At 37.1% G+C, this 27,453-nt stretch overlaps 1 protein-coding gene and 1 long non-coding RNA gene across 2 annotated transcripts in view; one reads left to right on the top strand and one right to left on the bottom strand.

Moving 5' to 3' along the window:
- Positions 1-13,212, bottom strand: part of LOC129351575 (uncharacterized) — a 31,286-nt gene extending 18,074 nt beyond the window's left edge. Inside the window, exons 1-2 of the long non-coding RNA XR_008604752.1 lie at positions 13,150-13,212; positions 5,844-5,962 (exon numbers count right to left, since the gene is read on the bottom strand). This is a non-coding gene — a long non-coding RNA (uncharacterized LOC129351575). The remainder of the gene's footprint in view (positions 1-5,843; positions 5,963-13,149) is intronic.
- Positions 1-27,453, top strand: part of cacna1ba (calcium channel, voltage-dependent, N type, alpha 1B subunit, a) — an 86,721-nt gene that overhangs the window by 9,769 nt on the left and 49,499 nt on the right. The window contains exons 3-13 of the mRNA XM_055020477.1: positions 1,723-1,862; positions 15,205-15,296; positions 16,777-16,929; positions 17,337-17,524; positions 18,597-18,700; positions 24,139-24,254; positions 24,369-24,458; positions 24,713-24,796; positions 25,889-26,095; positions 27,096-27,208; positions 27,327-27,439. Coding sequence (XP_054876452.1) covers positions 1,723-1,862; positions 15,205-15,296; positions 16,777-16,929; positions 17,337-17,524; positions 18,597-18,700; positions 24,139-24,254; positions 24,369-24,458; positions 24,713-24,796; positions 25,889-26,095; positions 27,096-27,208; positions 27,327-27,439 — 1,400 coding nt within the window. The remainder of the gene's footprint in view (positions 1-1,722; positions 1,863-15,204; positions 15,297-16,776; positions 16,930-17,336; positions 17,525-18,596; positions 18,701-24,138; positions 24,255-24,368; positions 24,459-24,712; positions 24,797-25,888; positions 26,096-27,095; positions 27,209-27,326; positions 27,440-27,453) is intronic.

Below are 27,453 nucleotides of genomic sequence, written 5' to 3'. Positions count from 1 at the left end.
ACAATGAGGAAGATTTCTATTAGACAAAAATTCATTGGATTAAGAGAGCAGCTGTTAAAATGCTCTTACAAAGCAGCAAACAGTTATTTGAAGCTGCTGGTCCCAGAGGCTTCCGGTGCATGAATCTACTATTTGGCCATCCTAACCAGAAGCAGATCAAAGAAGGGGTCCTTTGTTAACATGTAACTCGGTCTGTTAAGATGTTTTTATTGAAATAGCTTTTGATTCTAGTACATTCAAAGAATGACCGTTTGCAGTTCTTTACAATCCATACAATGTTAGAAAATCTGCTGCGCATGATTATTTAGAACAATGCATTTTGAGTTTTTATTTTTGAAAGAAATACTGTTCTCATGGGGAGCTTTGTTCAGTAATATTTGATTTGTACTGTAATAGTTCATGACTTGAAAATTATACTGACCATCATTTGTATTGACCATTTAAGAAAATCTGAGAATATATCACTTGCATAATAATTTGGAACACAGTGTAATGCTGCAGGTGAAGCTGAACCCTGCAGAGCTACTTCTGATCTCCCCTGTGTGCCATTATGCCAGGCTACCCCTGCTGTACCCTAATCCCCCCAACAGCCCTCTGGTTAAAGCTTTCCATTAAAGAGGCTAGTGCTGTGAGTCCTCCTGTGCAGGCAAAGAGCTGCACAGGAGGGCAATGATAGAACCGACTGTCCCTCAGCAGGATGGGCCCAAGCCCTGATATCAGACTTTTTCTTTCCAGATCGGTTCTCATACAAAACAATTTGGACGAGTAAACATTGTGGAGACAAAAACAGAGGATGCTGTGTTTCTGCTTCTGTTTCACAAGTAGATAGATGTAAAAGGACAGCTTTAATGGGTATTCAAACTCAATATCTGGTACAAAATTTAAATGTTTCTTTTTTGTCTTCAAAGACTAATTTATTAAACTGCTGGAAGTTTAATAATTCTTATTTAAGGTATTATTTATATTACTTGAAATTAGTACTTTGCTATTTTAAAGTCAAAATGGCACCACTGGTCTCAATTGCAATGAGAGTTACAAGAGATCCAGCATGAGAGGTTTCCCACAAACTGGTTCTGGTGCTACTCAGAACCAGTTCTTCCTGTTTCCACCAGATTGGATCTGAAGATTTTCTACAGATCCAATCAGCAAGCAGAAGAAGTTGGGAAGATAATGTCAATGTTCTGTGCTGTTCTAGAATTGTAGTCGACTTGTAGTTTTGGCAGTGGCAGCAGAAGAAGTGACTGAAGTCGTTCAGTCCATGTTGGCCACGTTTCCAAACATTGATCTAACATCAACAGCCGCCTCATTCAGACCGGCTCTTCTCTCTTAGCAGTGGAGGGCTGTTGTTTACAACACAGGCAGTTTCTGATAAGCATCTAGCATCAGAATAGTGGATTTCGCATATGATACGCAAATGTTAGCAATTGGATAAGATTTAAAACCTCAACTGGAGGAAACAGGGGTTGGTTTTTAGCAGGCCATGAAAAACCCAAACTGAATGTTTTTGATATTTAGTGCAGCACTTTGACACCCAAACATTGTGAGAAGTTCTGAAATACTGGGACTATGTCAATGCGCTATGTTTCATTTTTCTAACTGTAGCACATGTTCTGATGAGTTTTGTGCTACTGAAAGTGGAAGATAAACTGATTCTAGAATGTGCTCTTGTTAAAGATAACATCTGTAGTTTACTAACTCCAATTCTCCTTGTTTCTATTCCAGGATGACACAGAGCCCTACTTTATTGGAATATTTTGCTTTGAGGCAGGCATCAAGATTATTGCTTTGGGTTTTGCTTTTCACAAAGGCTCCTACCTACGTAATGGCTGGAATGTAATGGACTTTGTGGTGGTCCTAACAGGGTAAGTAGCACTGGCCTAATGGCTTCCACAGCTGGTAACTGACAGTGCTGATGGGCAGCAGTGGTTAACAACGGGAGGGGCAGCTTCGCTCTGTGTATGGGTGTGTGTTGCCTTTGTAATGATTGGTAAAGCCAAGCTGTTCCAGATGAAAGGATGTTTTCTTCCGGTCTGAAAAAGATGGTATTATCTGCATTAGATGTTCAGCCCTCCAGAGGAAACACTGTGCTCATATCGCAGAAATGATCATGATGCATATGTTTCCAAGTTTATGATGATTCCTGACATTTTTCAGAGGAAACAATGTTGTGTTATTGAGAATTCCTGTCAGTTATTAAGTAGCATTCAGGGTTCAAGTCTCTGCTTCCTGCAAACGTTGCAGGAAACACTAGAACTGTGTTTAGTCACTATTCTGCACATAGAACCTTCTTGCCGAGAGACCCAGTGCAATCAATCCACGAGGATTAACATTGTTATAACGATGTGCATAATAATATGCACATAGTAATGCATAGTAATATCTACATTATTTTCCATAATGGTTCATTTTATTTTTGTTATTGCTACACTGTTGCTGAAAGAATTACTGGGGCAGCAAAATATTATGAAAACATAATATCTCCCATATTATTTCTGAAGTTTCCAGTAATGTTATTGATTTTGATAAAATCAAATTTTCCTCATTCGTCTGTCTCATCCGTCATCACCTTGTTGCATCTATGTGGGTTTTAGAATCTCAGCTGCCAGGAGCTCTGAGCTCATCTAACAGTCCCGATATGTTACCGACATGCAGACAGCTTCAATAACCTACCCAATATGTCTGTCTGCCTTTGTGATTTAGGAGTGGCACACATTATTATAACGAGAAATAAATTAATAAGTAAATCAATAAATAAATACAGTTTGAACTTAGATATCTTATTTTATAAATTGTCATCTCTTTTTTCTTTCATTGTTTTTATGCAACTATTTGCCCACTCATTTTTACTTCTTTAAAGGCTAATATTATTAATATAAATTTTCTGTGGTGCTGGAGTAGATTTTCTGCACACAATCACTGCTGTTCAAGACCTTCTTGTCTGTTCCCTTGATGCGTCTCTTTGAAATGTATTTCTACATGTATTGGATTCATTTCCTTGATTCTACGTTTAAACTCCACATACAGCTTCAAAAATATTTAAACCACATGTGCAGTTTCATGCTAACTGTTTTTTGTTGCTTTGTTTGCTTCCCAATCAAGTAAGATAATAAATAGACTATACTGGCTTTTATTCCATGATGTAGACACTGACAAATATGTTTTACTCATTCTTTATTTTTCTGGTAAGAAATCCTAGAAATAAATCATGCCATGTTCTATTTTTACTAACAATATTTAATCTTTAATCTTTAAGTAAGTAAAGCTTACTCGTGCTTTCAGTGTTGTAAACAAACTTCCTCCCCTGGGGCTGGATGAGAAAACTGCAGGAGTAGTGTTGTGTGTGAGGAGAGACAGAGCAGAAAGGGCTGTGGCGTTGGTGTGTGTGTGTGTGTGTGTGTGGAGGGGAGGGGGCAGTGACATAGGATACTGTTATGCTGTAAAAAGTCCCAGAGAGACAGCTGGACTCAGCGGGGAATTGCTCAGTTTTTCTTACATGATGCTTTTGGATTTATATGGACTATCCTGGGTTTGTACTAAGAGCCTCGCTGCAGAGCAGCAGGCCAATTCCCAAACACCTCATTACACCTTCTGCTCCTCCTACTGCAAGTCAACTGAGTTTTCATTTCCACTAGCTGAACACAAAGGGAGGCACTTGCTGGAAAATGCTAGAAACACACAAGATTCACAATAATGTCTGCTTCTGCAGTCATGTAGAAGCAGTTATGTTTCTGTTTGAAGAAACTGTTTTTCACAGGTCTGGAGGTCTGATTGAAATGTTTGTGATATACTTTATTAAAATAACGACAACAGGGAAGCAGCTTCTTTATGAATAAATAATGAAAGTAGCATACTGGCTTTTGAGGGCGGTCAGCACTGAGCCTCTTGATTCAACTCTGCCCATCTGGCTCACCATGTCTGTCTCTTTTGAGACATTCAGTACTCACCAATCTTTAATCTGCATTATTACAATAAAAGAGAGCAAAATGCATTTGGCCTTTGAGTTCAAAGGGGCACACATTCACTTTTCCCTGCAGATCGACCACAAACAGCTGGCTATCATCCATTTGGCAGAACCTTATAACACACTATATGTCCAAATGGATGGCTGTTAAAACATTGACCTGCAGACATAAATGCTTCTGTAGCTGATGGAATGGTTTGTTCTATGGTTAAGCCCAAAATTATTCATATTTTAGGCTGACAAATATTTTCAGTCAACCAAGAAGGAAATAACCAGCATTTCCCAAAAGATAATCACAATGTTCAAGTTCTGGTTGAAACACCTCTGAATATGAAATGAGGAAAAATGAATGAACGTGCAAATCATCCATGTACATCACTTATGGACATGTGCACAAATGAAGACTTTCATCTCTCTAATCAAAGATTAAACTTATTAACAACAAATAGCTGTTGAATGTTTTGTTTTGCATTTTTGTCTTGATAAATTGTGACATTTTAACAACTGTAAACACAGGAGTGAAGCAGGACCACTGTTTGTCCAAAAGCTTATTAGGATCCAACCTGTTTGAAAGCCTCAGTCTATCCTGATCGCGGGTAGTAGATTCCCTCGCTAATACAACCGTGTTTCATTGTAAATGAAATGCAGAATGATGTCGGTGCTCTTTCCCAGTAGAACATTTAAACAAAGTAAAAGTGCAAATGAGAATGAAATTCTGTAACTAGACAGCCAGCAGATGGTCAGACTGCGGCCATACGGAGTTCATACAAGCTGATTTTAAATCTACCTGAATTCAGCACTTAGTAGAAGAAGAAACTATAGAGAGAGTCCACTGATAATGTACAACATTATAGAGTTTGACCTTGATAATGTTTAGCATTTAAAATTGTTTAGTGTTTATATTCAACTTTGCATCAACTAAATATTCTTTTAGAATAGCATGCTGCACATTCTGTTTTCTGACTTGTATTATTTCAAATCTTGTAAAGGTCTGATCTAACAATACTCCTTAAATAATTATAAAAAGTAGATTTTTTAATATTTTCTGTTCAATCTTAAAATGTGTCTGACTGTACAACAAAATCCATGCAAGTTTATTAAGACCAACCAATCAAGCTTTTTGGACTGTGGCAAAAAGCTTGAGTACCCAGAGTACCCAGAGAGAACCCACACATGCAGGGGAAGAATATGTGAGCTCCCCGCAGAAAGACTCCATACTGATCTAAACTCCGAACCTTCTCGTTGCCAGGCAACGATGCTACCAACTGCACCAATGTGCAGCTTGTACAACAAAATTTTTAAGGTAAGACATAACTCAAAGTTGTAGTGCTGGGTAGAAAATATGACAGTGAGCCAAATCACAATATTTTCTCTTTCTTTACTAACCCATGATGTCTGCTGTGTGCAAATAGAAAACCCCCTACTAATTTTCTAAGACGTTTTAGCTGCATCGTCTGTTCAGTTATTGTAAGCAGCCTTTATCCCTTGAATAATTAGTAATTGTTTACTTTATTTACTATCTCTTCACATGACTTCTACAGACATGTGGAAGGCACAGGGAGCAGCAGCATCTTTTAATTTGGTCAAAGACAAAAATATAGAAGCAACTTCTCCCAGTTGCAAATAACCTTGTTCTTGTTGCTGATTACCAAACTGAGAGTGGGTAGTCAACCTAACAAATGTCTAAAAATAAAAAGTATAAAAATTCTTCCAAATGCACAGCAAGAAGAATGAGTCTTCAAGGGACAGTGTTATGTGATAAGAACTATTTTCAGCTTTATATAATTTTATGTTATTCCCTCATCAAAATCATACCTGGAGTGTTTCCTTGATTTTTTATGTATTTTTAATCGCCACAAGCAACAGAAACATTTAATCTCACCAAGCACTGCCTTTTCCACAAAGCTCCTCCTCAGAGCTGCAGTCTCCAGCTGAGCCTTCCTCCTCTGCCTCTTCCCCACGGAGCTCCTCAGACTAGCATTAGCTTCAACTAGCAAACACCTGGTGGAACAATGTTAGAAACACACAGGATTCACAATAATGTCTGCTCAGTTCTCAGTTCAATGCTTATAAAACTGTTGCAATGAAGGCAGACTGTCAGAAAGAGCAGGAGCTTCTTCACGAGACAGAGGCCCAATTTCAATGCATCAATTACGAAGACAAATTTGTTTTAAGGCATGTTTGTTATTTGCTTGATTATGATATAAAATATCGCTATGTGACTGGAAAAAAAAGATTCAAGAATATACCAGAGTTTTTATTTTAAAATGTCTTCAGAAGATTATGTTTTTCAGGGTTCTTTGAGTTTGGTTTTGGGTTTTCTGTACTCCGTAGCTCATTTTCTTTGATTAAATCAGTAATATTTCTGTTTTACTTTAGTTCAGTTGTTTCTTAGGGTTTGCAATTTATTATTTTTCTTTCTTGTGTCTAGTTCTCCCGTGTTTCTCTCGTTTAATTATGTTTCTTAGTTCTTCAGTGTTAGATTTATTTTCTACTCCCCGGTTGTGTACTCTCCCTCGCCCCCTGTGCCTCTTCCTCTCTCTCTTCAGCCTGCAACCCCTTAACTCATCATCCCAGGTCCATTGTTCCATATTCACTGTCCCAGTACTTAAATACGTCTACTCTTCCTCCTGTTATCTCCCTATAGTTTGTATACTGGTCTTTATTTCCTGGATTCTTGTGTTTTGATACTCTGACTCGCTGTGTCTCCATGGGGTTCTGTGGCAAATTTTTGTTCTTCTTTTTCTTTTATTAAATCCTTCAACAACCAGTCTGCATTTCTACCTGTAATCTCTCAATTTATGATAATATTAGAAATTAGCTTGACTAACTACAAGCATCTTTTATATTCCTTGGCAGAATGAACTGAATCTTTAAATGGGTGAAATGGAGCAACTTTGCTGTGATCAAGATTCCCTTCCTTAGTAAAAGTAGCTGCCGACATGCTTCTGCAGAAAACTGTTTCCTCTTAAATGCAATTAACTTTTGCGTGGGAAATGCCTGGAAGTGATGGCTATATGAAATTGTTTAGGCAGGCTTGAGAAAACAATAGAATGGTTAGTTCCCATAGAACTGAGCTCCACATTACTTAACCCTCCACAAAGCAGATTCTCAACTAGTTGTCCCGACCTAGTGCCCAGCTTACAGACAGTTACTCTGTTTAGTTTTATCTTTAAAAGGTTGTTATTCCTCAGCGTAAAAACATTTTATCTGGCTGCAAATGCTTCCTCTTTATGGTCTACTCTGTTTTCTGTCTTTGTTGGGCATCACACCAGCAGATGGACCTCAACAGCCAAATCAAGACAGTGTGCACCTTTCTACGTTCTTTTAGTTTCTGAAACAGTCACTGGTCAGAGGTAGCCAAACGCGAAGCCAACTGATTCTGGTTATTTTCGACACAGTTTCAGGGTATATCCAAATCTGTATCAGCTGAGATTCTAGGTTCCTTTCCTTCATAAACTCTGGCATTATGATTTTCCTTCGTCTTACAAAGCCAAGAACAATCCTAAAACATAATCAGAAAGTTTGCCCAACTCCTTCCAAAGTTGCATTATGTTTTAGGATGAGTCTCTTCAGGTAGACAGAACCAAAGTCAGTGGCAGTTGTTAGATTAACAGCTGCTTTAGTTTTTTCTGATCTCAAACAATCTTGTTTTATGTAAAAATTCCAAAGAATGCAAAATTTATCAATATTTATTATATGCAATTCTCAATACACAATGCAATATGAGAGTTCCAGGGAAATTTTCTGAACTGTAGTATTTATGAACTGTGGGAGAAAATGTGTGGCTATATGCGTGCGTGCATGTGTTTGTGTGTATGTGTGTGATATTGGGAGCAGCCCAAGCAGGCCTTTATTGAATTGGTGTTCAGCAGACTCATATGATAACCATAATTGAAGGGCTGGGCTGTGGATGGAGGCCATTACAGCAGCGGTCTGGACATCTTATCAGGGCTGCACTACACTGATAGCTTCTGCAGTGTGGTCAGGGGAGGGAGCTGATCCTCATGGAGACTGTCAAGAGCTCCACATTCATATACACTGAAACATGCATCAATACACATACCAACATTAACAAATCACTATTTCAAGCCTCATGGCAATTAGAGAACAACAATAGCTCACTAAGTACTGAGTTCTTTAGAAGTGACAGGTAGACCAGTTTGTGTTATAAGTTGCTAAGTTTCAAATTTAGCAATAAAGAACACCTACTTTACCATTTGTCCAAGTGTGTGTGCAATATTATTAAAAATTAGCTTCAGATCACTACCCTCAGCTTCATACTGTTTTCATATTAGAAACCAAAGGGTTGAAGACAACCATGTCAGTTAATTATTGTTAATGTTAAGAATCTACAACAATTGCCAGAAAATTTGTGTGGAATTTTCAGAGTTATACATGTTTTATATCTAGTACATATAATTTTCTATATGTATAATTATGTATGATTAAATAAAGTTCACTCTGAGTTACAGCAACAATGCAAAGGAAAAGCACCACCTGCATATGGAGACTTTGTCCTCAACTCGGATGTCACAGGTTGGAGTTCTGCTCTCATGACCTTTACTGCATGTCTTCCCTCTCCCTCTCATTGTCTACTTTCCTGTCAATTCACTAACAAATCAAAAAATAAACATTCCTAATATCAGGCTGCGCAAGAATCTAATGGAGGATCTTTGTTTTACATCGTCATATTTTCTGGTTCAGTTCAATAGTCCTCACACTGTGAGTTTCAGTTGAAAATGTTGGAGACTTTCAATATAACCTTGTAACTTGTCATATGACTCCTGACAAGTTGTGTGACGCGTTACATGACTTGCCACTGAACCAGGTTCTGGTTCTGCAGGAGGTTTCTTCCTGTTAAAGGGGAGTTTTTTCTCTCTGTCACTGCATACTGTCACTGCATGCATGCTCGGTATAATAGACCCCTGAAAATCAACTCCATGTAGAGTGGCTGATGGATTCATTGTTTTGACTGATTTAAAACATAGCTTGATAAAGAGGGAATCTTCTTTATTTTGTAACTCTCTTGTGTCATTGATCAGCTACAGTTAATTAGATTTACTAACTTTAAGTAACTTACAAATGTCCAGCAACACACACCAGTCCAGATTCATACATAAACATTATGTTAAGTACTGCATTGATCCTCCTGACAAATTCTAAGTTCATCTAATGGGTTTGAATAAAAGTATAGTGAACTTTAAATTTCATAAAACATCTGTGTATTACAGAAGGCACAACTAAGATATTATGTTGTACAGTTCAAATATCATCTGGATTATTTTGTTTGCGTTCTATATGTGAAGATTTTGTTCGCTATATGTCCTTAATGGTCAAAAAAAAAAAGAAAAAAAAAAAAAGCACATTAACTAACTTACAAATAATTGTGTTTTTGATCATGTTCTTATAGTATGTGTTTTACTGGTGACCAAAGTGAACCCTTTTCTGTCCCAAAGATCTTTTTCTATGACTATAATAGCATTTTAACTGAAGAAATTTCCCAATCATTTATTGATCCCCTATTGAGTAGTTTATCACTTGCTCATTTAAATTGAAAATGGATTGAATTTATGTAGCACTTTTCTAGTCAGACTGACCACTTAAAGCACTATAGTTACACATTCACACACACTCATGGGCATGCATAGACCAATAGGTAGCTAAATTGATACTAAGTGCATTGCAGTGGGGCACATCAGAGGGAATCAAACCCACAACCTTCTGTTGCATTTCAACTACTCCACTCATTGAGCTACTGTGCTATTCCTGGTTCTGAAGCTGTACTTTGCAGAGAGGACACATGGAAAAAGATCTCATTGTACAACAGTATAAGAAGAAATATATGTGAAGGTGCTCTTGTACTGAGTTCAGTTCTTGTTCTGCTGGAGGTTTCTTCCTGTTAAAGGTGAGTTTTTCCTCTCCACTATTGTTATACGCTACATGATTGCTGTAAAGTCAATGACATAACACAGACATTTTCACTATCTGTTTGTGCCAGAGCAGTGAATGATGGAAGTCAATGAGTCAATGCAATTGGTTGGGTTTCCTTGGAAACTTTAACGACTTTGGATACTTATTTGAGGATGCTGTGGTGTTTTATCACTCAGGGTCCACTGGAATTTTTTTATTTTATTTTTATTTTTCATAAAGTGCCTTGACATTTCTTGTGAATTAGCACTATACAAATAAACTGAACTGAATTGAGTTGCTCTGGAAGTCAGTTAGAGCCACAGTGAAACATTTTGCTTGGGCTGAGATGGTTGTTTTACAGTTTTAATTGGGCTGTCGGCTGCTTCATCTCTAGAGGGTTGAGGCAAAACCTAGGCTTTAAGGCTCTGGGGAGAGGAGGGTGCTGTGGAGACGACAGCCAGACCCCATATGACCACAGCAGTGTTACAGGTGGCCCATACTGAACCAGTTCAGCATGGGATTTTGTGGTGAAGAGGAGTGACGTTCTCCATTTCTTCTAGCAGCAGTGGACACAGAAGGATTTCCACACCGTTCTACAAGGAATGCTGTTAAATCCATTTTCTGGGCTGTTGGATCCTTCCTTTGGTCAGAGCATTTTGTTGAGGAAGAAGAGAACCATAGGCTCATTTGATGATGAACTGATCATCAAATGAGCCTACTGTTCTCTTTGGATCATTGGATCCTTAACTCAAACAGGCTCACAAAGACATGGAAGGATCTGGACAATACAGGCAAGAATAAAACCATGCTGAAACCATGTGCAAGGTAACATAAGGACAGACAATCAGGTTGCAGGAAATAGACATCAGAAGGATTTAATCAGAAGTAAAAAAAACAAAAAAAAAACTGATGAACTTCAAACTGCAGAGAACATGTATCGACTATGATTTCTTTGTAGACGTGGGTTACTTGGGTTGTTGCCAGCACATGTCATACTTAATTTTGTCCTAATAAAATGCATAGAAAAGCAGAATAATGTGGGGAATTTCACTTTTGTGTAATGGGAAGTTTAGGCATCATTCATAGATCAGTCCCAACCTTGAGCAGAAAAGTCAGGAGCTCCAGACTGAGATGAAGGCAAAAGAAAGAGCTTTGTGTTCTTGAATTTATGTTCCTTGTATATGAGTCTGCTGATTAATGACCTTAGTTCAAGATTCTTCTTCTCCTCTTACAGGAGTTAAATGACCTGTGAGCTGTGTTTTAGCTGGTGGTGGATGGGGGTGGGGAAATTGGACTCTGCAGGGCTTGAGGCAGTTGTGTTGCTTTCCGTTAATAATAATGAATACTTGCACTCTTCCTTGCTTAAACTTTATGGGGGGAATCAAAAGCTGGCATGTAGGAAAATGCAGCTTGTGACTGCAAAGCTGAGAGAGCTGTGTCTATGAACCAGCATTTCATATGCACTTTTGCTGAACACCACACCCAGTTTATAAATGTTGGCGACTGTTTTTTTTTTTTTTTTGGATTTATGTAATATGTTAAGTGTGCTCTTACCTTACTGTATGATAGCTGAACTTAGTATGTCATTGTGGGTTCTTTTGACACTTCCTGAATTATGGAGTTGTCAGTGTACTTGAGGAGTACTCTTACTGTGCAGTCTGTGTAAGGCTCCACGTTTTCTTTATTTGTGAATAATACTTTCCTGTGGAGTTCTGGAGTGCTGGTTTTGGAATTTTTTTTAACCTTTTAATCTTTTAGACAGTCACTATTTAAGAGGAATTTTGCTTATAAATGTGAGGGAGTAATCAAGGATAAAACTGAGGGGTCAAATGATTAAAGGGCCACAATTAGAGAAAAACAACGCCCCAAAAAACACACATCCATTTTTTGGAAACAAGTAAATGTTTTGATTGTGTTTATAAAACAGCCTGTTTCAAAATTTCAGTGGCAGTGAAGACAAGAGAAAAGGCTCCATTCCCTTAACTTTAGAAATAACAGAAACACAGAGGGCATGATTGATATTGATTAATGTTGGTATTTTTTGCTTATTTGTTTATTTTTTTGAATTATTTTTCAACAATCAAAATGATCAAAAGTTGACCCAGCTCGCCCTTTTATACCTAAAACACCAATGCTTTTAATGCTCGGTTTTGCTTGCACAGCTTTTTCTTGGAAATCTTTTGGTGTAAAAACACCTCTGATTGTGTTGCTATATCAAAGATCTGTTAGCTTTAGCATGACTTCCAGCACTTTGACTGCTTCTGCTGCACTTGCTTAGCTATTCTTCTGCCTTCTGTAGTGATAATTACTCATGCAATAAGCTGAGACTTTCTGCAGCATTGGAGGCAGGAATCTTGGAACTAGGATGGCTTTTGAAAACAAACTAATTAAATAGACAAGTCTCATCAGATCCACCCATAATCTTTATCTTTACCGATCCCAGATACTTGGACCTAAGTGAGTGTGTCATAGAAAGAATTGTTTCGTCCCATCCAGTGTTTCTAACAGTTTCCGCCTGCTCAGTGGTCTGAGAAGCACACAATGAGATTTAGCAGCTCCATGTTTAGCAACATGAAACAGAGAACCTTAGTTTGTCTTCCTTTATCCAGGACACACAACATTAAGTCACATCTGAAACCGTTATAATAGCTAAGTGTAAAAATGATTAAGATTTCTGTTCATGTTGATGGCGTTTTACTTATGATACAACACCATCAACATTTCCAATTCCAATTACTTCAATGTATATTTTCTCATAAGTACAAAACAGTTATACGGAAAATAGTTCAAGTTAGAGCAATAGAAAATGTTAAAAGGATACTCAAGTACTGACTGACTGGTTGTTGTTAACAACCGATTAAATTTGTGAAAATGATATACCGGTAACCACAAGCCAGAATAATGTGCAAATTCTAGTGTTAAAAAATGAATAAAATGGCATTATTACAAAATAACTGTTTAATTCAGAAGAACCATGTTAGACAATATTTATAATAAATCCACTGTGCCTGCATAAAGCACAGCAGGCTCAGAAAAATCATGTTAAAACAAAGAAACTTGTGTGCAAACAAGATTTGAATATAAACTATAGGCGTGTTTCTGTTTGCAACATTTTTTATCAAAATGTGCTTGACCTTCATTTAGTGAATCCACTGGAGCTTCACTAAGCAGCCTGAAATTGTATCCCAGTAAGAGAAGCATTACATCCAAATAATATGACTAAAGTACAAGTAAAACTACTCCTACCAGCCTTGAGTTCTTCAGTTACTACCCACCTCTACTGAAGGGATATTTGTGAGAAAGTATTGTGTTCTCCCTCTTCTCCTGTGTTTCTCCTGTGGCTGTTAGTTTCTAATGAGATTACCCTCCTCTGTTTCCATGGCAACACTCTAAATGGTCTCTGCCTTGGATTCCCCTCCCTAAGTATCTCTCTGTTTTGTTCCTTCTCTTGCTCCTTTTGCTGTCCGTCTGGTTTGGTCCATAACGCATCGTTCTCTACCCTGCTGCTCCAGCAGTCTGCCTTGTGTTGCACCAACACAATCACACTGTGCGACAAACTCCCATGGCCAGCAGTCTGTGTTATAGTGTTGAAGAAACGGCTCTATGGAGTAATATTATTATGCAACATCAGTCTGATGAGAAAACATTAATTATAAGTTCAAGGAGTAATTAAAAAGGGTTATACTGCCACCTATTGAGTGAAACAAATAGAACATGTTGGCTTTGTTGGTCCAAAACAATTTTTCAGCCTTTAGTGCTACAAGCTGAAGAGCAGTCAAAGAACAGAACCGTGGAATGTTCAAACGCCTTGGTGTGCAGAACCTGTGTGGTGGCATCATCTGTGGATTAGCTGAAATAATAACCAAACTGAGAGGTCGGATGGTGGCTCTGCTTATCCCAAGATTCAATGTTCTAACTCTTTTTCTTCCCTGAAAACCTCTCATTTACGCCTGTGTGTGTAAACTAGAGGTGATCACATTCACACTTTCTTAATATAGTTTGCAAAACTATGACATCACTCACTGCCACAGCTTGCCACATCATATAACATTATTCATTGAAAACATATAAAAGCAAAGAGCAAATGTTATGTCTTATGACTGCTGACACAGTTGCTCACAAATTAATGTATGAACGGTGTGGTGAGTTCTGATGTGTGTGTTGTTTTGTTCAAAACAAACAAAAGGAAAAGAGGGGTCCTGTGGTCTGAACAATGGCATACCTCTAAATAAAGTCAAAATCTGAATATATTAATGAAGGCCAAGAAATGGTTCATACACACAACCCTTTACACACTGGATTCCCAAGGTCTCCAATTTGACATGGTTCAACAGCTCCACCTTCTGTCCTGCTACATTCTTTTACAGATCAGTGTAACTGCTCTTTTTTGGAGCAAACATCAGAAAATGTACAGTTATAGTTTCCTGAGAATCTGTGGCAATCGGTGTTGTCAAGGAAATAAATAAGTCTTACCCAAAATGAAACACTGAGTCAATCAAGAACAAATCAAAATGCATTTTGATTATTGTTATTTTTAAAGAAATTAAGCGAACAATATAGCAATGACTCCCCTGGCCAGTCCAGGGAAGTGAAGAAATGATTAAAGTACATCACTTTTAATATCCACCAGCCCTCTTACAAAGATGGGAGAAATGTTTCAGTTTACTTCACAACTCTGGTATTTGCACCTGCAGACTGTGACCCCAGATGATTCAAACCCAGTTCAGATATAATCTTTATTACGTGTTTCCAGCGAGCTAGCTCCAACACAAAGGGTGCTTTAAAGCTAAAATTGATGACTTGATTGATTGATTGATTGATTGATTGATTGATTGATTGATTGATTAAAATAAAAGAAAGTTTGACATAACAATGTCCAGACATCAGGTAAGAGTGATCAGACCAGATGTTACATCTAATGACACTGCATAAAACATTCTTAAAGCTCTGCTTTGCAATCTCAGATCTATCTACTAGGATTATCTCACCTTTTCAACATTAGGTGGAAACTTTAACTTCAGGTCACCGTGCCTGTAGTTGATGGCAGTAAGCTATGGAGCTATGTGAAATGATTCTTGATGTCTGTTGTCTTTAAAAGTCTCCTGTAATTTAAATGCCCATTTTTGGTTTTGTAAATATCATAAAAAATGATTATGTGGTTGTGGTGATTATTTATTCTCTTTCATTGTTATTTATGATGCAGTGGTTGGTGTAAATGTATAACAGTCTTTGTGATATTAATGTGTCAGTCATTTATTTTGGGAACTATAATGGAGTCAGGGGAATATGAAACATCTGGTTGTGAATATGTCTGTTTGTTGTGTATGTAGGATCCTGGCCACTGTAGGGGCTGATTTTGATCTGAGAACACTGAGAGCAGTCAGAGTCCTGCGGCCCCTCAAACTCGTCTCTGGAATTCCAAGTAAGTTTTCAAATACTGAGGCTGATGATGACAACAACTAATAAAGATTTCAGCTTACCATTGTATGCAGAGATATTGGTGTAACCTTGTTTAGGAAACATTACAGTAATATGTTCCCCCCCCAAAAAAACAGATATATATATATATATATATATATATATATATATATATATATATATATATATATATATATATATATATATATATATATATATATATATATATATATATATATATATATATGACTGATCTCTTTCTAAATTCTCCTTAGGTGTGAATGTGTGAGTGAGTGTGTGTGTGTGGGTTGTTTGTCCTGTCTGTCTCTGTGTTCCTGGGCATTGGTCGTGTCACCTGTCCAGGGTGACCCCACCTCTCGCCTGGAACGTTGGCTGGAGACCAGCACCCCTCCCAACCCACTAGGGACAAGAGTGTATAGAAAATGAATGGATGGATGGATGGATGGATGGATGGATGGATGGATGGATGGATGGATGGATGGATGGATGGATGGATGGATGGATGGATGGATGGATGGATGGATGGATGGATGGATGGATGGATGGATGGATGGATGGATGGATAGATGGATGTCAGTATTTTACTGAGGAAGATAATTTCTAAGTTCTCCCACTTAGAAATCATGGAGGGGTCAGAAATTTCCACTGTGAAATTTCTGACAATAAGAATAAAATAAGAAAATAAGAATAAAAATCCAGAAATCACAATGTATTATTTTTTAACAGTCTATTTTAATTGGATTCATAAGCACTCATAAATGCAATTAGCAGAGTTTCAAACCATCCCATCTGGGTGTAAGTGACAGGTTTAAAAATTAAATGATAAAAACACATATCAGTTTACACAGTTTAGTCTGGTGAGATGCCAGCTGACAAAAGATTTTGTCTGGTTGGATGGAATCTCTAAAGCACTTTCCTATATCCTACAAAAGGCCAACTCATTTCACAAAGTGTCTCCTCCATTGCCTTGAAAATACTTATTGCAGCTGAGCAAAAATCACTTACTTTTGTTACAAAAGATCACATATTACAGCTGTACCCATGAACCAACTTATAATCCTAACTACTAAACTGAAAATTCTTGTTTATTTGCCAATTTCTAATAAGCTTTTGTCCATCACCTGGAATTGAAAGTGAAAGTCTCAGCCTGTAATATGAGCAGGAGAGATCCTTGCACAGAACCGGCATGTTTTATTCATGCTTCATTCATGTAGTTGCCTCTTACACCTCCTGCTTTTCCTCTGATTTAAATTTTTAACACCTTATAGATAGGCTATAAATGGCAAACTTCATCAAATAATAAAAATATCTACACGTAAATCAGAATATTTCTAGTTTGTATTAGCCGGCTTCCTATTATGGTTAGCTTTTATCTCTCTGACATTAGAGCACAAAATATCCTAAATGTGTTTTTAAGCTTTGAATGTTCTTTGCTTTAAGGTGTTTCTCACATTTGTCCTTAGGCCTTCAAGTGGTGTTGAAGTCCATTATGAAAGCTATGGTACCACTGCTCCAGATTGGAATGCTGCTTTTCTTCGCCATTCTCATGTTTGCTATTATTGGGCTGGACTTCTATATTGGCAAATTTCATCGAACATGCTTCAAGAATGGAACAAGTAAGCAAGATCAACACAAATAGGGTTTTATCTAAATTTATGACCCTCTTGAACACATATCATTTTAGAAGGAGAAATGTTTCAAGTGATGGATTTTCTACTTGACATATTTTGATCTGTAGCTTTTCCAGCTATAATGCTTGTTTGTTTAAAGGCACCCCTACACTTCTTATGCATATCAGTGTGTCACATTTAGTGAATTGTGGGACCTGAAGACAGATAATATCCCAAATGATCTGTGGTTTTTGAATTTGACAGCTTTTTAGTCATCATAAGTTGATCTGCCTCAAAGCTGCATGATATTTGCAAATAATTTCTTTAATTTAGACCCAATATAAAAATCAGGATTTTTTTTTCTTTGGTGTGTTTAACTGTGTATAAATGTGTGTGTGTGTTTGTGGTTATAGAAGAGCAGGTGGCAGATTTCCCTTGTGGACCTGAACCCCCAGCAAGGACTTGTGGCAAAGACAATATTTGTGAAGAGTACTGGCTTGGACCTAACTTTGGGATCACAAACTTTGACAACATCCTCTTTGCCATTCTCACTGTTTTCCAGTGTATCACCATGGAAGGATGGGTGGACATCCTGTACAACGTGAGTTTTACTACAGAAAACATCTGTGTGGAGATAAATAGATCCAGATGTGTGATTTGATGTCCTTGCATCTGGTCACATCAGGTCGTTTTATTTAGAGCTCAGGCTATGTCGTCTTTAACAGTGTTATCTGCATGGCATTTTTGGCAAATCAGGTTGGATGACATGCAAGGATACTACTTTTTTAAATTCAAGAGATGTAAATATGTACAGTGAAACTGGAGTGATTATCAAAGATTTATCTGAATAATACCGATGTGCGGATAATGAATCCCAGTCTAATACATTATTGAGAGCAATAGCATGCATGTCCTGAAATCTCTCTCCAAAAAAGCTTGAGTGTTTTATGTTCTACATTACTAAGTGATTGTTTCCTGCTTAACTCGCTTATAAATGATGTTCAGGTCCTGCAGTATCTATTTTCCTAGCAGGTTTCTACAGGAAAGTCTTTATATCTTTGACAGATACACACTTTATATAAAAAGCACACATACTGATTTCCCTTCTGTCTGACAGCAAATCAAACTAAGGCTTTGATATTTTATGTCATTTATGATTTAGTCAAGCACATGTATTTTCCATCCTTCAGACTTCAGGGCATGACTAAGGGTTTTGTGCTTAAACCAGCAATGTCAGAAAGTGTATTGCTTTTGTTGGCGGATACTTTTACAGAATTCTCACCAAATCTTTGAATTCGTCTTCCTGCTGAACAGCATGATGGCTGGACACACCCATGGAGTTAGTTCTTACCTATTATTGCATCTTCTGCATCCTATCCATTGTCTGGGCCCTGGGGGGAAGACGTCTCTAATCTTCAGAAACAGTGGGTCATTCTCTTGGTTTCCATCGCCATGTCTTCCTCCTGGGTTCGAGCAACAAAAACTTTGATTTGTCAAATAAACTTTCTAATACCCACTCTCTTTGTGTGTGAGACTTTCCAGCAACAGACAAATAGACTATCATGGTTTTAAGATAGTTAATATATGTATATGTAAATACAGATAGAAAATGGTTCTAAGTATAATGATAGGGATGAGTCATTAAACCTCTGTGTCTGTGTGTTCGCGTTCAGGCCAATGATGCCTCTGGGAACATGTGGAACTGGCTCTACTTCATCCCTCTCATCATCATTGGGTCGTTCTTCATGCTCAACCTGGTGCTGGGCGTGCTGTCAGGGTGAGTATAGACTGAGCAGAGGGCCCTAAAGGTTCTTCTGTACAATACAAACAGGTTTCAAAAAATCTCTTAACCAGGCATGCTTGTCTTTTTCTGAGGTAGTTGAAAACACATTAGTTACATGTTCTCTGCTTTTTCTCATCACTGTCTGCAAGAATAACATCTGCGGATGAGCAGTGCAAACCTTTCACTGCATGCACTGCTCATTTTTCATTTGTCAAACTACTTGACCTTTACACCAATCAAAATCAATTTTATTTGAATCCCCTTTAAAAGAAATCCCATGAAGCAAGGCAATCTTCACACAATTCATTCAAACTTGAGCTCATCAGCTCATCTAAGGATTTTGGACTGGAAGACTGTTGTTTTAACTTGTGTGTATAGCAACATAAACATGACAAACTATTTTCCTCAATAAATAGGAATTGATGTTCCACAAAATCTTCTTTGTTGCCTCATGATAGGCCCCATGTAACATGTCTAAATCACAGCATACACAGCAGGAAAGAATGTGATGGCAGCTGAAACTTTTGCACTTAGAAATGTTTCTGTTCTGTAGCTTTTTTGACATCCAACATGTATAACTGTCTCCTCCAGGGTGTACACTTTTCTTGCACTTACTAATTTAGGTGAATTCCACATATGTGGCAGAACCAGTAAAATATTAATACTTTATTGAAATGTTAATTTAATGATTATTTTATGAGACCTGTGTCTGACTGCATAAAGTGTAGTTCAGAGCTGTTCAGTGTGATTCTCCTCCTTTATCAAATCAACAAAGGTAGATAACACTGTCAGAACCGTTAGAACCACTAGCATCATAGACATGAGACATCTACATTTTTATTCTGTCCTATGTAACAGGACAGTTCACACTGTTCATAAAAAGTAACATAAAAGTGATATTTTATAATGTTCATGAAACGCAATGTTTTATCAACGTTAAACAATATGAACATAATGTTTTACAAACATAATCTTCAGCAGGTTTGTGTTCTTTAGCAGGAAACATCTTTTATCTATTACAGCTATTATTTTATTTTAGTTCTTAGAGAACTAAAACTGTTTATAATACTTGAAGAATTTAACACTTAATTATTTTCAGTTTGAATTTAATTTTGCCAAGAAAAGGTCCTGAACACTTGAAGTTAAAGCCATCAATTTAATGAACAGGGAATTAAACTCAACTCTCATTAAAATCAAACAAAAATTATACTGATTAAGTGTATTTTAAGATCCAAAAATGTCACATGTAAAATCTGTTGTCCAACATCATCTGTATTAATTCCTTTTGTCAGGGTTATGCAGGAAACAAGTTAAAACAGATAAAGTTTAATCCATTACTCAAACTTTAAATTTATAACCTGGTTTGGAACACATTGATAAATTAGATCAAGTGTTTGAAAAGCATTGCATTTTTGCTGTCTAAGCATTCTTTTATTTAGTTTTTTTTTGTTGTTGTTTTTTTTGCTGAGACTTGCTTTAAAGACAAAGAAGAGCTTTTCACTTGGTTACATTTGAAATTGTTCGTATTAATCTTTTAATAGAAATGTGAAGAGCAGATTTATGTTAATTCAGTTGCTCCCAACAGAGATAAAATATAAATATTTTGCTGTTCAGTTTTATGCACTCTTTTGTTTACACAGAGTGAGACTAAGAGGGAGACGAGACGATCTGATTTGTCCATCTTCCTCCGTCCTTGAATGTGTGAAAAACAAAAGTGTAGTTATCGGAAAATTCAAAATAAAGTTTGGAAATGTTTACACACTTAACTGGTTGAATTATTCTTACTCAGTCATTTGATATACAGACATATATTGTTTATTGTACTTCATCAACAGGTAGAAAGACTGTCAGAAGGCAGTTGGTCTTCACATGCCTCCTCTTCTCTGTTGTTGCTCAGATCTCCCGTTCTCTCAGTGGACGTTGTCAGAAGGATTTACACTGAACTGGTGACGTGAAGGTCACCGATGCTGTCCGACTGAGCCCTGCAGGGGCCGTGTCTCTGTTGAAAGGCCATGATCTGATCTTTATAGGTCGAGGGCTGTGGGAGCGTAGACATGCTGGTTTCAGAGGCCTCAGACCCCCAGGGTCCTCAGGGACATTTGCCAGGCTATAATCCCAATGGTGTGTGCAGGCCAAGGACTGATGGGAAATGTAATTCCACTCACATCCACGTCTGTACAGATTAGAACTATGTTTAGTTTATGAAACTGATGCTTGGGACTGGAACAAACACATTTCAAGCATACTTGGTGAAAAATGAATCATACGGCTTAATCAGTTTCTTATTTTGTCTTTTTGTTGTTTTGTATCGTTTTCTACAGTTCTGGTCCTTAAGACAGTAGAATCCGGCTCTCAAATATGTGACCTGCCTGATAAAGTTGAACTGAAACATTTTTAGCGCTCCTTATGAAATGATTGCAACAATATGATTTATTCTTGATCTTTTGATATGATATACATTTTATTAGTCTAGTTCTATCACAGTGAAAAATATTGAGTTCCTGGGCAGCAGTGAATATGATTGTTTCCTGCTTCCAGGAATAGGAACTCTCTGCTCGAGTTCTGTAAAACTCAGTATTTGTGGGGTTATATTAACTTAACAAGAGTATTACAGTGTCTGCTTGTGTGAACATAGCACAAGAAACCATTGCGAGTGATATAAATATTTTTACATATATAAGGAGTACATATGAAAGTAGCAGTCATATGTGCGGAGCAATCCAATGTTCGGCAAACCATGACACATGTTGTTACCTGTTTTCTTTCTCTGGGGAAGCAGGTGAGCAGACCAGGCTGTTCATGTGATGTAACAGAAAGCATGACTCATCAGACCAGACCTTCTGTGTCCTGGTCTGATCCTCTACCATGGTAACATTCCTTTCCCATTTCTATCCTTACATGCACTTATGTGTCAGCACAACAGACATTTCAGTCAGTATAGCGCCAGAGAAAGGAAACATTGTGGGCTGTGTGTAAGTGGAAGTGTTGAAGTGTCCCATTTGTTGTGAAGGCAGTGCAATGTGCTCACTCTGAGGAATATCTGTCAGGAAGTGGAAGAGTGTGGTACTGGAAACTATCTTCCTAGAAATACACACAAACTCCTGCATCCACACATGAAGATAGTGCCCATAAAATTAGATTGAGAATGGCCCACACACATAGACACAAACAGACACACAAAGTGAGGCAGAAATCCACTACAATGCAGAATAGAGGTTTCCCCTGGATGCACCAATCAGAGAGCGGGGATTGACTAGAGAGGACTGGCTTCCTCTCTCTCTTCCCTTCTACATGATCCGTCTCTCAGTCTGTCTTCTCCATCTTGAACTTTTTTCAATTTCCTCCTGTCTCTATAATCGCCTTCATATTTCAGTTCAATTCCTCTTCATTGAACATGAAAATACACAACTTCTATTGTAAGTTCAGTTCCGGTCTCTTTATTTATATAGCTTCAAGACAAAGATTGTTTATGTAGAATCCATACAGGTCAAAATTGAGTTCAAATCGGTTCAGTTTATTGCAGTGAAATTCTTTAATTGTAGTGTGATGTTGTCTTATTCCATATTGAAATATAATGCAATCAATTTCAGTTAGCTATAAAATCCCCAATCAGTTACCTATCGAAGAAAACCAACCCTTGTTCCTCAGTAAGCATGTGGACACAGTGGGAAGAAAATACTCACAGAACTACTTGAAGAAATAAACCTCCAACAGAACCAGGCTCAGTCACTAATGGCTGGAGGTTAGGTGAGCAGAACTGGAAAAACTTTTCTCCACTGTAGGAATTGAGAAATAAAAATTAACACAATTGGAACAGTAAAATAAAGAGTAGATGAAAAGATAGCATATCTCTATGAAAGTATGATTCAGGTATGTTTATGAACAGACACATAAAGCTGGAACTATGTGGTTTATTCATCTTGACATCAAGTCTTCTAGTTTTCCTGCATGTAGTTTCAGTTTGTTGTTACCTCACTAACACAGATGTCTCGGCTGCTGAAGGTGCTGCACTTCATACCTTTGATGTCCTCTTGGTTTTAAACTGAGCAGATTTCAGACTGTCAGAGACGACTTTATAAGGTGACACCAAAACAAAATCTAGTCCAGCTATTACTGGCATATTTTGGAGCATTAAGGTTTATTAGTCAGACACACTGATGAAGAAGAAAGAAAGGTGGACAGAACTTTGCATCAGTTTTTTTTTTTTTCAAACAATATTAAGGCACAGCACTTGCAGCATGTGTAACACTGGCACATAGAGAAATCAGCTGAAGTCTAATATGACAATAAATCCTATTTAAGATTAGACACCTGAGACAAGTAAGAATGAGAAAACACATTTTGTCATTGTATTTATTCAAAAAGCCAAAACAGGGTTTTGAAGACCAAAGAGTATACAAGACCAAAGAGTATAGACGCAGTTTCACAACGTTAACAACATATTCAGAGGGAAATCTGATTTAATTTCCCCTTTCAGTGAGCAAGGTACAGACTGTCCTAAAAGCTACAGAAACTTTTATATTCATGAACACATGCTGCAGTGTGAAAGGGACCACTAGTTGTGCTTCTGTGGAGAATTCAAGTACAATTCCTACACTGGATTGTCTGTATATAACAAAACAACTCAAAAAGAATACAAATAGTTTTTTATTCTCAAACGTCATCACACTTCTTTAACAATATTGACCATTGGGAGGATAAGACAGTGCAGTGAAGGCCCATTGAGCAACTGAATCTACTAATGAATTTCGTATACCTTTGTTTATTGATAAAAGCAAGCCAAATAATAAGTCAGTTCTATTTTGACCACTGATTGAAGTACTAAAACATACAGTTAAAGTCAAATCATTGATAGTTATTGATAAGTATTGATAATTTAACATCCTATGTTCACTGCTGATTAAAGTAAAAAATATGTATATATCATAATTTGTTTCTCTTTATTGAAACTTACAAAAAATAATTTTGAAACCAAATCCTGTCACACCTCCCCCATTGACCCAAGTTGAATTGGATTGGCTGTTTTTCTTTGATAAATTAAAGGTACTGCATTCATTGGAAAAGTGCAGGTACCTTTATATAATATTAAAACCAGTTTGATGTCAAAGATTTAAATTTGACAAAAAAAAAATCCAACAATTGAAGTCAGCTAATGCTCATTTGGTTTGCGCTTCACAAGTCAATCCACAGGCCAGTGCTAACTGAATGAAGAGAAAAAAAATCTCCATGAGTTGTGTAGCTTGTTGTTTAACCCAACCAGTTCAGCTGCTAACAGTTGGAGGACATTAAATGCCTTCACTTCTGGCCTCTTTGTCAACAGTTAAGAACTCCAGGATCCATAGTTTGTTTGTTTTATTTTATTTTATTTTTTTTTTCAAAATTTAATAACCATTCTCTTCTGTGTTTTTTCTCATTTTCTGGAATTTCAAAAGAGAGTTTGCAAAGGAAAGGGAGCGTGTGGAGAAGAGGCAAGAATTCCTGAAGCTTCGTCGACAGCAACAAATTGAAAGAGAGCTGACTGGTTATTTGGAATGGATCTGTAAAGCAGGTTGGTTACTCACAAATGCACACACACATACGGAGTCAGCCACAGATACACAATAAAGTCAGTATACAGGAAAGTATTTTATTGAAAACTGTATGAAGTGTAAATGTGTTACAGAAGAGGTGATGCTGGCTGAGGAAGACAAGAACGCTGAGGAGAAGTCTCTGGATGGAGCGTGGTACAAAAGGAAACATAACCCCAACTCTGGTGAGGGCTGCCATCAGCACAGGCCTCACATCAAATCAAAATTCAACAAAGCTGACCAAAGCATTCATTTAAAAATGGAGGAGCTAAAGTATAATTACTTTAGTCATATAGTAATTATATTGCAATGGTTAGTAAATGAATGAAAAGAGTTTTTTTTAATTGGATGAGGAGAAAAAAACATGCAAAAAGCTTTGTAAGTGAGACATATCAAATATCATAGCAGGAAATTATCACTTGGTAAAAATTTTTTGCAGTGCTGAAAAGACCAAAGAAGCATAAGAATGACCTGATCAATGCAGAAGAAGGGGAGGACCATTTCACTGACATTTCATCAGTTGGTGAGCAGAATATATATAATCTTCTGAATGCCATAGAGAATAAAAGACAGAAATGAAACTTTACTGTCACATTGAATGCTCCTAGAATATTGCTGGACTTTTACATGAGATCCCTTAAAGGTGAAAATATATATTTGAATGATCTCATTTCTTTTCTGAGACATTTTTATGGCTTCCAGTACTTTCTTTAGATTCTGTGGCACTAGTGGTATGCTTAACAATTGCTTTACATTAAAGAGAACACAAAGAGAAGGATTAGATATGCAGTAAATAACCTCAAACTTGTACAGCTTTGTTGAGGACTGACATCCTTAGTACAAGGATTTACCAAAACATAATCTAAAAAGTACAATATTGATCCAAATAGTAAGTACTCCACAGTTTCTCTAAAGTAATAAGTACTCTAGGATTTCTAAAACTAATAAACTAGTAATTTATTAGTAAGTCAATACTAAAAAGTATTGAATTGGTCGAAATAGTGATTCTCTGGATTCTAAGTTTGTTATAATTCCTTTTCTGGGTTAAGCAGTAAGTAAGTATTCCACAGTTTCCAACAAGTAATGAAATACAAAAGAGGAAAGAGCATATTTCCCTAAGAATGCTATCAATCAATCAATCAATCAAATTTTATTTGTATAGCACATTTCAGCAAGGCATTTCAAAGTGCTTTAGATCATAAACACAAGAACACAAAGTAATGCAACATATATTGCTATGCAACATATACCTAGCAATATATAATATTGCTATGTGCATACTTCACTAACTATGTGCATACTTAGTGAAGTATGCACATAGCAATATTCAGATAAAATCAAAACATGAGTAAAAGGCGGTTACATCACGAGACCATGAACCACATTGCGAGGTGTCCCAGCAGAAGTCCGATATGATGGTGTTATCGAGGTGCACAAGTAGAAATTTCCTCTTTGCAGAACTATGCTAGATAGTATGAACTTCAAGCACATTAGTGAGTCATTCAGAAAAGTAACTATCACAGTTTTCTACAGTTCTGATAAGACTCAGCTAGGTTGGTGTGAGACATGTGAACTTTATAGGCATCTTTGTGTTTCATTCCTACTGCCCCCCCAGGGTCACCATTTGCACGAGCGAGTGCGAAGAGCAAGAATGAGAGCTCGTCTTACTTGAGGAGGAAGGAGAAGAGAATTCGCTTCACTATCCGCCACCTGGTCAAATCCCAGACATTTTATTGGACTGTATTATGTCTTGTTGGCCTCAACACTCTGTGTGTAGCTATAGTACACTATGAGCAGCCAGAGTGGCTTACGTATGCATTATGTGAGTAGCAGCTAACATGTTTAATGAGTCAGTTAAGTCTTTTTGAATGACTGGTGTTAGATTCTATTGACTCTACTAACCACACATTATGTGAAATTGTTTATAAAAGGATACTTTTCTCATCACCAGAATATTTTCAAAACAAACTACAAATAAAACTCCTATAGTTCAAACTTGTTAGAAGATCTTTAGATCTTATATTTGTATAATGGTTTGAATATTGTGACAAACTTTTTCAGTGTGTACCACAGAATGTAACCATTAATCTCGTACTCAATAGTAATAAACCATTATCTATTAGCAGCCAAATAGTAAAAATTGTGCCTTAATTGGCTCTAAATGGTGAATAGTATTAATGACATGATGCATATGAATTGGCTTTCACTAAAAATTGTTAGAAAGAAATGCTTTGATTGATAAAAAAAAGGCGATAATTTTGTCAGTCTAACAAACAATTATTCTGATCAAGTGCATATTTTTCCTCTAAGGTCAAAAGTGTTTTGTTTTGGATTAGTTTCTTGAATTAAAAAAATGCCATATAGATCAACTTGTATGAGTTTGCCTCTTGAAAGAAAATCAATCTCAGCAGGTCAGACTGAAACCAGTCAGTAAATTCTTGATTTTTACATTTCTTTTATTTTGTCTTTTATTGCAAATTCCAGAATGCTTTTCATCTCCCTAAGTCAGTCAGACATGGTGGAAGGTTTTTTAATTAAGGTTCATTCTGAAACATAATGTAGCACATCATGTCTGAGAAATTCGCACTGATCAAGCAGGGATACAACCAAGGTTTTTTTTGTACATAAGTGGATGAGACAGAACTATATATGTATTTATATTAGAACCATGTCTATGCTGAAGCAAATCTTGTGTAATATTGCTTAGAGAACATAAGTATATTAAATCAGTTCCAGGCCAATTCACACTCGGTTCAAGTATTTAAATCCCACAAAGACCAGATATAATACTAATGTATGCTTTTGCTCATTTTCATGGAAAGACCTGGCCGAGTTTGTGTTTCTGGGCTTGTTCCTGGCTGAGATGACCATGAAAATGTATGGCCTTGGACCCCAGAGCTACTTCCACTCTTCTTTTAACTGTTTTGATTTTGGGGTGAGGCATACTGCACTGCTGGGAACTTTGTCACTGCATGTGAAAATGACTTGTCGCCTCAGTGGTTTTTACCCAATATATGTGTATGCCTGTGGCATTTATTTGCTTGTGTTTGTAGGTCATTATTGGGAGTATTTTTGAGGTGGTCTGGGCTGCGATCAAACCTGGTGCTTCATTTGGTATCAGTGTCCTGAGAGCACTGCGACTTCTCCGGATCTTCAAAGTTACCAAGTCAGTCACTGGGA

This window comes from Poeciliopsis prolifica, unplaced genomic scaffold (assembly GCF_027474105.1).
Source record: "Poeciliopsis prolifica strain line A6 unplaced genomic scaffold, Auburn_PproV2 SCAFFOLD068, whole genome shotgun sequence".
In the NCBI taxonomy this organism is placed as follows: Eukaryota; Metazoa; Chordata; class Actinopteri; order Cyprinodontiformes; family Poeciliidae; genus Poeciliopsis; species Poeciliopsis prolifica.
Note: the sequence above shows the minus strand (reverse complement) of the source record. Positions and strands in the feature narration are given on the sequence as shown.